Here is a 12,286-nt window from a genome sequence, read left to right as displayed (position 1 = left end):
TGAGAGAGACTGGCAGTTTTGAGGAAACACATGTGATACAGTAGAGACTTTATGAAGACTCTTACAAAACCATATACATAGTGTAGGGGGGATGTATACCATGCATGTGTAAAGACTTTATAGGTTTTTGTATAATAATAGTTCTCTATGTAGGGGTTATCATTCCTATGAATGAGCCAGAGGACTGAGAGGTAATTGTTCTTTCAGGGAATATTACAGAATTTTTGCTGACATATTTGTAGAAAGTAAGTGAAAATACTGGTGCAACAAATCAAGCTGGACTGTGAAACTTTTATATTTAATGCTAAGGAATTTAGAAACTAACCAGCAGCCCTTCTCAGTGGATGCCTTAAACCATCTGTTACATGTAATAAATTAACTACTCTCCTGTGCATCTAGGGTGGCATTAACTATGTAACATCTTTGAGGGGATTGAGAAAATAGTCCCTTGAATCATTTTCTATAAGCTAGGTAATGGAAAGTTTGAAAGCAGGAATTATCAGTATGAGGAGCCACTATGGAACATGGACTCCATCATAGCGTTAATGGCATGGATACTTAGAGTAGGAAAGAGGTAATGGCCTGAACACAGCAGGAGCAGGAGCCATGCTAAAGGAAGAAATAATTCAGAGACATTTCACAAGTGTACCAAGGGGAAACTGATTCATGGATTTGATGTCAATTGAGCATTAAAGAAAATTTGGAGAGGATTCTGATGTAATATTATTCCAATAACTGAGAAGAAGGAGATTATCTTTAAAAAGGACAGAAGAATCTGAAAACAAACCAAATAGAAATTCCATAAATAAGAACACTCATGGATGAAACCTCATTGGGAAGGTTGAGCTGAAAATTAGATACAGGTGAAGAGGGAATTAATGAACTGGACGATCTATAGGAGGAAAATAAATAGGAGAGGTGAAAAGATAAAAATTTGAAGGGATGGGGAGACTGGGTGGCTCAGTTGGTTAAGCATTCAACTTTGGCTCAGGTCATGATCTCATGGTTAGTGGGTTAGTGAATTCGAACCCCACATCAGGCTCTCTCCCTCTCTCCTCTCTGCTCTGATTCTCTGCCTCCCTCTCTCTCTCTCTGCCCCTTGCCCCTCTCAAAAATAAATTAAAACAAAAAAATTTTTGAAGGGACCAAAAAAAATTGAACGTATGTGAAAGCTAGAATAAACTACTCTTGCATATGCCAAAGAGGAGTCACAGAAAAAGAATACAGAAAATGTACTGAGATGATATCCAAAGAGATAAATGGATACGAATTCTGTAGACTAGATGCCATGGATTTTCAGAATCAAAAAGTGCAAGGAGTTCTGGGTAAGAAAAAGAAATGACACCCAGAGACAACTTAGATAAAATGTAAACTTAGACTAAAAAGGAAATCTAAAATCAGCAAGTGGGAGGGGGGAAGGTTATCTCAAATATGTAATTCCCTGACCATTAGGGATTATGAACATTTTACTGGCTATGGTGTTTGTTCTCTTTGAATTGTCTATTCATATCCATTGCCTGTATTTTTACTGGGTTGTTTACTTTTTTCTTATCAATTTATAAATGTAATTTGTGTGTTGAAGACATTGATCCTGCGTCTGTCCTCTGATCTTAGTTTCCACAAATCAACCCTTTCTTTGTGGAACTTATTATATACATTTATTTATTTTATGTCACATATAGTCACGTATATCTATTTTAGTATCTTCTGATTCTCCTGTCTTGATTATGAAGTTACCCCCAACTTTCTATTTTATTTATTCCTCTTTTAAATCTTTTTATACTTAAATCTTTAACTCATAAAGAGTTAATTGTATTTATACAAGATTGAACATTTTTTTCTTTCAGGTGACTAGAGAACTATGTCACCATGATTTATTAAGTAAAGTATTCATTCCTTACTGAATTGAAATACATTACATTAAATTCCCACAAGTAATGGGATGTATTTTAGATTTGTCTCTGTTTCATTGATCTAATTATCTGTTCCTTCAAGTGCCTTATGATTCAATTATGGTAACTTAATGCTGCATTATATATCTAGTCCTAGCCAAACAGCCACTTGTTATTCTTCTTTATCATAGGTTTTTGCTATTATCAGATTTTTCCTTTCCTATGAATAGTAAGGCAACTTTTCAGAAGATAGAATCCTACTATTATATTAAATTTGTATTCAGTTTTTTTAATTAGCATATTTGATGCTAAACCTCTCTCATCCCAGAAGTGTTATGTCTTTTTATTCATTCATATCTAATTTTATATTCTTCATAAGATCATATGGGTTTCTTTATATAGAACTTTACCCTTTTTTATTTATTTTTTTTTTTAATTTTTTTTTTCAACGTTTATTTATTTTTGGGACAGAGAGAGACAGAGCATGAACGGGGGAGGGGCAGAGAGAGAGGGAGACACAGAATCGGAAACAGGCTCCAGGCTCTGAGCCATCAGCCCAGAGCCTGACGCGGGGCTCGAACTCCCGGACCGCGAGATCGTGACCTGGCTGAAGTCGGACGCTTAACCGACTGCGCCACCCAGGCGCCCCGAACTTTACCCTTTTTTAAAAAAAATTTTTTTTTTTAATTTTTTTTTTCAACGTTTATTTATTTTTGGGACAGAGAGAGACAGAGCATGAACGGGGGAGGGGCAGAGACAGAGGGAGACACAGAATCGGAAACAGGCTCCAGGCTCTGAGCCATCAGCCCAGAGCCCGACGCGGGGCTCGAACTCACGGACCGCGAGATCGTGACCTGGCTGAAGTCGGACGCTTAACCGACTGCGCCACCCAGGCGCCCCTAAAAAAAATTTGTAATGTTTATTTTTGAGAGAGAGACAGAGTGTGAGCAGGGGAGGGACAGAGAGAGAGGGAAACATAGAATCCGAAGCAGGCTCCAGGCTGTGAGTTGTCAGCACAGAGCCCAAGGTGATCATGACCTGAGCTGAAGTCTGATGCTTAACCGACTGAGCCACCCAGGTGCCCAAACTTCCCTCTTTTTCTTTATGTTAACATTTTCCTAAGTAATTTATAGGCATTATCACTACTAAGCAGGAATGTATATGTTAGGTTCTTGTTGTTAATATTAAAAAAGACTACTTTTTTTGTTTACCTTTTCTCCAATCTTCTGACTGGATTCTCATATTTAACTTCAAGAAACATTTTTGCTCAGGTGCCTGGGTGGCTCAGTCAGTCAAGTCACCATCTCATGGTTCACAAGTTCGAGTCCCACATCAGGCTCTGTGCTGACAGCTCAGAGCCTGGAGCCTGCTTTGGATTCTGTGTCTCCCTCTCTCTCTCTGCCCCTTTCTGCTCATACTCTGTCTCTCTCTCAAAAATAAATAAAACACTAAGGTTTTTTTTTGATTAAAAAAAAAAAGAAACATTTTTGCTTATTTACACTTGATTTTTCTAGATACAAAATCACAGAGTAAATGAAATCATTTTTGCTCTTCTCATATTTACCAATTAGCTCCTTTTCTTTTCCAATCTACTTCACAGCAAAACTGAATAATAATGCCAATTGTGTGAATACCTATCAAGCTGATGACTTCAATTGAAATAGCAAATGTTTCATAATTTAGAAAGACATTGGCTACTGTTTTTCATAGTGATTTTCTATTACTATTTACCTAGATCAGGAATCCGCAAACTTTTTTACATAAGAGATAGAAAACATTTTAGACTTTATGGGCCATATGGTCATTGTGTGCAACTATTCAAATCTGCCATTGTAGCATGAAGATAATCACAGACGATACATGAATACTGTGTATAACTATGTCCTAATACAGCTTTTTATAAAAACAGTGGGCAGGCTAGATTTGTCCCACTGACCATTGTTCGCTCACCCTGACCTAGGTTTTTATTAAGAATTGATACTTAACTTTCTAAAAGCAGGGTATCACGATGGTCTTGACTACAGACTCTGAAACAGAGTGTCTGGGTTTGAAAACCTCCCCATGTCTTCTTATCAGTGTGAACTTGGACAAATTCCTTGACCTCTGTCTGCCTCAGTTTTTTCATATGAAAACTGTTTAATAATATATGTATCTTATAAAGATAAGAAGAAAAAAATTACCTAATACTTATAAAGCATTTGTATGTTATACATATACTAAATATTCTATAAATGCTTAATTAGCAAGTAAATAAAATACTTTTTCAGTGTCTGATACACTAAATTTTGAAATCTATGATTTTCTAGTATTATACAATTTATTACAGTATATTCTTTTGATACTTACCTGAGGTCTATGTGCTACTGTTCAGTTTGAATTTTTTGCATTTATATTTATATTATAAGAGGAACCTATAGATCTATTTTTAGAATACCTCTATCAAGTTTTGCTTCATAGGTATATAATACTAGTTCATTATTTTGAGAAGTTGCAGCCATTTCATTGTATAGATTTTCCATTTTTAAATATCTAAATTTAGGTAAAAATTATCTGATCCTATTGACTTTTCATTTGTAAATCATTCCCATTTCTGAGCCTTTTCATAAAAAAATTATATGTTCTACTTCTTATGTAAACTTTTAAATTTCTTGCTCTAGGAATATAAAGGAGAAATGTCAATATTAGTTAAGTCCAGTGGCAGGACTGTGATGGTTGCTATTTTATCTTTTGTATATTTCATTTAAAAAACACTTGAGAAATTAAATTTAACAATACATGTAAGGTTTCATTACTAGCTTCAAATGCTGATGACAGTTAGTAGTGTATACAACAGGTAGGCAAGAGGGATTTCTGTTAGTCTGTTGAGCCACAATAGTGTTGCATGACAAATAACCCCTAAAGCTCTGTGGCTTAAAACAGTGGTATGTATTTTCATGCTTATGGATCTGCAGGGCAACTTTGTCTTAGGGACTCTATCCAACTCTGCTAGTTGGCTCTGATTTGGGCTGGAAATTGGCCTCAGGTCTATACCAGATATATTCATTCTGCAGCTGTAGCAAATGCAGCTACCTGGATCATGCATTTCTAGTGGCTGATCACTGGGGAGCAAGAGCCAGGCCAAACCATTTAGCCACGTTGAAGCCCTCTTCTCTTGTCACATCTGCTAACATTCCATTGGTTAAGCAAGTCACATGGCCAAGCCTAACTATCAGTGTGCGGGGATATATACTGGGCCTACAGTTGTCGGGGGGAGGGTAGTGCATGAATATTTGCTGAGCGGTAATGGATGTTATCACAGTTATCATATTAGATGTTTGTTTCAAATCTTAAAGAACCCATCTACCCACACCAAAATAAAATGAGTCAACTGTTTTTAGTTTCCCCACATTTGTTTTCCTGTTCTCAACCTGAACTAGAGCTTCAGTGGGTGTTGCTAGCACTTGTGGTTCCTTGTGCATATTTGAAAAGGACATTTCCCCCTCTGGTTTCACAGAACTCTCCATGTACACGCCATGGTGAGTGTGGGCTCCGTTCATCCGCCCACATGCCAACTTGGTGAGGTCCATTTATCCAGCTACAATCTGTTCAACTCTTTACGATGGCCCTGGGCTTTCCTCAGGCAGAATTGTAAAATTAGAAAAACTTTACTTCAGAACTCTTTTTATCTTGTATCCTTCTTGTTGTTCACTGTCCATCCACCCCACTGTCCAGTCTTAACCTATCCCTTGACCCGGGGCATCCCATCAAGTTACTTATTGGTTACTTAACTTTTCCTTTACTCAAAACTGCCAGTCCTCCTTTCCAGGATCTATGCATTTCACATTTTCCTGCTGATGGTGGCAGTGAACCCTCCCTCACATTTAAATGCTCAGCCTATGTAAACTCTCTGTGCTTCTCTTACAACAAAAGTAACATGGGGGATTAGTTTAGTACCTTCCTGATGGCTTCTAGAAATTTCATCTAAGAAACATTTTATGTTTGTGTCTTTTCCTGCCTAAATTTTGTTTTAGATCAATTCATTTATTGCTACCTATCATAATGTAGAATAGGAAATGTTAAATATTTAAGCAGAACTACTTTCATGTAAGTTCTCTACAGCAAAGTTGTTTTTCATGCATGTAAAAGTAGATACAGGAATCCATATATATGTAATGAGTGATACAATGTTCATAGTTAAGTATGGTACATAATTTTAATAGAGTATTTCATTTTATTTCAACTTTTAAATTTCATTTTATTTCAACTTTTACGGTAGTTTGTTTTCATTTTTCTAGAATTCTTTAAGAATCTTTTTTTTTCCCATTTTAGATTAAATCTCTTGATGAAGAAACTATAGTTGGCAAGATTTCCAAGCAGTGGACTGGTTTTGTGAGAGAGGCATTTACAGATGCTGATAACTTTGGTATCCAGTTCCCTTTAGACCTTGATGTGAAAATGAAAGCTGTAATGCTTGGTGCATGTTTCCTCATTGTGAGTCTATCCGTAATAATCTTGGGTTTAGGTGGTTTCTCTAGTACCATTCTGAAATGGTTTAGTAAACTGTACATTTTTAAATGACCTTGTTAAGTTTATAGGCTTTATTCAAAGATCACCATTTAATTCAAGCCCTTAAATTTCATTTTCTCCTGGTACTCTGGGTTCACAGGTAACTAGTTTCTCTAGAGAGTCTATGCAATTTCATATGATAACAAACGGACCTCATGTGATAAGGAAGGGCCTCAGTCTTTGGAATTTTTATTTAAAAGTTGAAATCAGTGCATTGGAAAAGAAACTTGGCTTGAATCTGGGCTTACATGGAATAGACTCAGGAAAACAAGATTTCCTCCTGATTGATTAAATCATCTACTACAGGAGTGAAACTGCAATAAAAGTAAATAACTAGTCAAGCCATTAGATGGAACTGCCATTTGAGAGGAATTATGTGGGACAGAGCAGTGATTCCAAACTTACCTTCACATCAAATCAGCTAGGAAACTTAAAAAAAAGAGAAAAAACAAAACAAACAAAAAACAAGTATCAGGCCATACCCCAATTGAACTAAATTAGAAGCTCAGAATTAGAAGTTTGTACAGCTCCCCAGGTGACTCCATATGCAGCCAAGTTCAAGGGCTCACAATAGTTTCCAACCCTAGCTGCATAATAGAAACACCTGAATAGCTTCCAAACTCCCTAGGTCAAGACTACATCCAGATAGGAAATCAAAATCTCGGGAAGTGGGATCAGGCCTGCAATCTGTTTAGAACTGACAGGTGATTCCAATATGCAAGGAAGATTTAGAGCCACTAGATGAGTATCTTAAACACTGACATTGGGGATGCAATCCCCAAAAGTGGAAGTGAGAGAATATACAGAAAAAGGATCCAGTTATTTCAACAAATAAATGTTGGGAAAATAAAAAGATAAAAATAACCTAATAAGAGAGAGACTTAAGAGACATCAACTCAATGTAATTTATAGCTCATATTTAGATACTGATTTGAACAAACCAGTATAAAAAAACATTTAGAAGGACTTAAGAGAAATCTGAACATTGGCTATTTGATGATATTTTAAGGGATTATTGTTTTTTTCAAGATATCCTAATGATATTGGGCTTATATAAAAATAAGAATCCAAATTTTTACGGGTTCACACTGAAGTGTGTTTCAGTATAAAATGGTATGATATCAAAGATTTACTTTTAAATAAAGAGAGTGAGGGCAGGGGGATCTAGGGGATGGAGAAATTAATGAACCAAGATAGGTTATGTTAACTAATTATTAAAGCTGGATGAGTGGCCTTTGGGATTTTATTTTGCTATTCTATCTCATTGGGGATAGACTCAATATTTTCTGTATAAATTAAAAATAGAGCCACAGTTCTGTTTAAAAATTGTGTTTTCACTGTTTATTTCACATGAAAAGTAAAATCAAAACTTAACCATAGGGAACCATTTGACCAAAGGTAAATATACCATCACTAAAGATCTGGTGTGCGAAGGGAAGAGAGGTTATTATCCAGCGTGTTTGGATAGGTGAAAAATGGGATTGGGATTTGTGGTGGGGTTATCAGAAAATGACTATGGGGTAGATTGGGCCTCTTCTAAAGGACTTCTAAATATTGGACAACTTCTTGTTGGGAAGATACTGACAATTATTTGGTTGGTTTTAAACTAGGTATAAATAAAATCGTTATTTTATTAGGAAGATAAATCCTGGTGCCTAGATGAGAAGTGAATTGACGAGAGGTAAAATTGCAGTAGTGCAACTGCAAGTGAATGGTGATAAGAATTCAATTTTTTCTTTGTGAACAGATAAGCGAAAATGATAGACATGAGAGAAAATCCATAGGACTTGATGAAAATCATAGGGAAGTGGGTCTGGTTAGACACTGATGTAGTGAGATAGTTGGGAGAAACCGTGGTGGACCAGTTTGCGGGAGAAATCATAAAACTGGGCCCCAAAACTCTTAAGATGCCTGCTACCTCTAAGATGGCTGTCATTCTAAAAAAAATCTGAAATGTGTACAGTGTATTCTGGTCTCAAGAAAAGTTGTATTACTAGAGAAGGAGAAAGGAAGAAAGATTGAAAGAGGAATATTCTAAGTGGCATGTGAAAAAGTGAAATTTAAAGAAATTACCAGAGGATTAATTAAATGAATGCAGAGCAAGGCGCCTGGGTGGTTTAGTCGGTTGAGCATCCTCCTTTGGCTCAGGTCATGATCTCACGGTTTGTGGGTTCGAGCCCTGCGTCCGGTTCTGTGCTGGCAGCTCAGAGCCTGGAGCCTATTTCAGATTCTGTGTCTCTATCTCTCTCTGCCCCTCCCCCACTTGCACTCTCTCGGTGTCTCAAAAATAAACATTAAAAAAAATTTTTTTTAAATGTAAATGCATGCAGGTAATCAGTAAGTGAATAGAATTACAGGATTTAATTGCTGTTAAAATGGAAGGCTAAAGCTATCAGCTTTTCCCAGATCTGCTTATTTGGTCAATTTTTCTCTTAAACAGATATGTTATGTTTCATCAGACCCCTTAACATTTATGATCTGTGCTTTGTTGCTGAAAATTCATTTCTGTATTTTTGTTTTTATCTAGGATTTCATGTTTTTTGAAAGGAGTGGAAACACAGAATAAAAAGAAGGAGTGTGGTAGGGGATCAATGAAAGCCTCAGAAAGTGTGAAGTCTGTGTACTTACTGGGACTTTGTCAAGGAAAAACTAATTGGTTTTCTCTTTATTGAAATGACTTCTAGCATTTGTGAATTCTACTGTGATGCCTGGTATATGCGATGACTTTTCAAATTATAGAGTTTATTTTCTATATCACTTACCTATAAATGTTTTTATGCATTTTGTTTTGTTTTATACATTTTCTTTTTCCTTGTGTATTTTAGAGAAAGGACATGTTAATTTTTTACATTTAATCATGAAACTTCCTGTGGCAAATTGTTCTGAACTATAATCTATTTTCAAATTTTACACCAAATTAAGTCCTTATTAATTTAAAAATATAAATGTGCATTTTATTAAATATGGTTCCAATTTATTTCACACATAACAATCATGTTATTTTCCAAATAATGTATGTTCAAACAAGTTAAAAATGAATATAATTTGTTTCCTTTACAATTATGTTAAACTAACACTTAATATTCATATTACCAAAGAAAAATAAAACGTGTATTTGTCTTTTGTTCAGCAAGTCACAGTATATTAAACTTCTTTTGTAAGCTAATCTGCTACTATAAAAAAATTTTCATTATTGATAAGAATATAAATTACTGACTTTTTTATGATTTTCTGAAAAAGACATGTCCTAAAGAAGGACACATTTAAAAATTCATTATAGAACTGGAGGATTGTTATAATTTTTGAAGTAATTATTTACACATGGAATGTTTAGCTCCTGTATTCATTCTGTCTTTCACAGAGCGTGATAGTTAGGAGAGCACTCAGGTATTAAATAGAACGTATATATTCCATCTGAGTAGAAACTGCAGTAACTGTCTGTTATTTACATGAACAATCAAACAACTGAATTAAAAATTATTGATATATTTCTTTGCATATTTGATTTTTGTTTTTAAACAAACTGTGAACAATCAATTTCGATGGTATTCTGAACCTTACACATTTACCACCTCTTCCCTTACAAATTCTCCTTTAAAAGGAGCAAAAGCATAAATTCATACCAGGGCTATAAACTAAGATTTCTACCTGTCCGAAACAAAGGAATTTTCATACTGTGTTTTGTAAGAAAGCCTGGATTGAGTGAGAGGAGATGTCCAACCCACAATTTAGCTGCTGCAAAGGAAAAGTGTGTTTAGGAAAATAAGGACTTAGGGGAAGGATTCCTGTTCATCTTCAGTAGAACCCTAACAACACCACTAGCTCCTAGTGTTGAAAATATTGGGATGACTGGGGAGCTAGACCCCCTTTCATTATAGTCCAAAGAATTCCCGCATGTCGGATCCCATCAATGAGAGGTAACCGAAACGCTCACGTACAGTTTAGAATTGGTACACACAGCATCCCAGGTAAAAAGAGGGGATTTGCCTGGCTGTTTCCTAGTGGCATTATTTGTGCCAGGTCCAGAAGGGGAGGGCTTGCCAAGCTAGCTATCAGGCACCACAGGCATTCCCAGAGAGCTCAGGACTGGCTAGAAATCTCAGAGCTGTTGTGTCTGGGTGTGTTTATGGGAGGGGAGTTGATGGGTGATAGGGTGTTGGGGAGGAGGGCTGATAGCAACTTTTGGTCAAACATAATGAACAAGTAGAGATACCTAATGATTCCAGTTAGAAGCAGAATAAGGAATGTCCTCATAATTCAAGTTCATTAGTGTGTTTATCTTGACTCCCTTTAATTATTCTATGGCAATGAAAACAATAATCACCATTTAATCCAGTAGCTAGAGTAAGAAGGCATTTTTTAAATATGAGTCAAGGCTCCCCAAGAACTTTTCTGCTCCAAAAAAGAAAAGAAAGGAATGGAAGAGAGAAAGAAAGAAGGAAAGTTAGTTTTTGCAGAAGCCAACTTAAAAAAAATGTAGAAGAAATAATGGAATTAGAAAATCACCATTTGCCAGTTCTCATCATAATAATTAGATTCCCGCAAGAAAACATGAACGGCTGCTAAAATCAGTGGTAAAAACTTGTGGTATTCTTATGCTGCTGTATTATACTGTATTACACTGTCTCAAAGTAACTCCCTGTGAGATACTTACTAATTTTAAAAAAGTAAGATAGTAATTTATACTGGGGTACCTGGGTGGCTCAGTCGGTCGAGGGTCAGACTCTTGATTTTGGCTCAAGTCATGATCCCAAGGTGATAGGACCAAGCTCCACTTTGAGCTCCATTCAGTGTGGAGCCTACTTGGGATTCTCTCCCTCTCTCTCTGCCCCTCTGCTCATGCTCTGTGTCTCTCTTTCTCTCTCAAAAATTAAAAAAAAAAAAAAAGTAACTGTACAGTTACTGTAGGATACAGTTCAGCTAAGCTTTCTGACATAATAAAACAAATATCCCCTTCCCTCTAGTTTCCATTGTTTGTTTTCATTTGAACCCTCCCCTTTGCTGCCTTTAAATCCATATTTCTACCATCAGTCTGTTCATGATTATGGAGATGTCCTCTAAAATAGTACATATTTTCTCTACCATGTTCCTCACTTCCTTCTGAGTACTGACAGTGGAGTCCCTTATATCCAAATTTCTGGGAACAATCTACTTAAGGCAATTTTGGCTTTTTCTCACACTCCTCAAAATTCTTCCAGCTTCTACCCATTTCCAAATCCTAAAACTACTTCTACATTTTTAGGTATTTGTGGCAGTAGCACCCCACTTCCAGATCCCAAACCGATATTAGTCTACTATTGCTGCTATAACAAACCACTGAAAAAAAAAACCTCAAGGGCTTTAAACAATACAAATTTGCTATCTTATAGTTCTGGAGGTCAAAAGTCTGAAATGAGTCTTAGTAGGCATCAATTGAATGTTTGTGTTTCCACAAAAATCATGTTGAAACCCTAACACCAATATAACTTAATTATTCTAAGGAAGTAATTAAGGTTAAATGAGCATAAAGGATGCTGATCTGATTGGATTAGTGTCTTCTCATGCACACGCACCAAGGGAAGGCCTTGTGAGGACATATACAAAAGGGGACATCTACAAGTCGGAAAGAGAGCTCCCAACTGAAACCAATCATGTTGGCACCTTGATCTTGAACTTCCAGTCTTGAGGACTATGAGAAAATACATTTCTGTGTTTAAGACTTCTAGTCTGTGATATTTTGTTATAGTACCCTAAACAGACTAATATACCAGATCAAAATCAAGACTGATACTGAAAGAGCTTCCTTCTTTCTGGAGGCACTAGAGTAGAATCCTCCTTGCCTTTTCCATCTTCACAGGCTACCGAGATTC

The 12,286-nt window shown here is 36.2% G+C and overlaps 1 protein-coding gene across 1 annotated transcript in view; it reads left to right on the top strand.

Moving 5' to 3' along the window:
- Window positions 1-9,935, top strand: part of PLSCR1 (phospholipid scramblase 1) — a 31,121-nt gene extending 21,186 nt beyond the window's left edge. Inside the window, exons 8-9 of the mRNA XM_030329944.2 lie at window positions 6,201-6,362; window positions 8,965-9,935. Coding sequence (XP_030185804.1) covers window positions 6,201-6,362; window positions 8,965-9,003 — 201 coding nt within the window. The 3' untranslated portion in view covers window positions 9,004-9,935. The remainder of the gene's footprint in view (window positions 1-6,200; window positions 6,363-8,964) is intronic.
- Window positions 9,936-12,286: the final 2,351 nt, after the last annotated feature.

Source organism: Lynx canadensis, chromosome C2 (genome assembly GCF_007474595.2).
Source record: "Lynx canadensis isolate LIC74 chromosome C2, mLynCan4.pri.v2, whole genome shotgun sequence".
Lineage (NCBI taxonomy): Eukaryota > Metazoa > Chordata > Mammalia > Carnivora > Felidae > Lynx > Lynx canadensis.
This window is presented reverse-complemented; position numbering and strand designations above follow the sequence as displayed.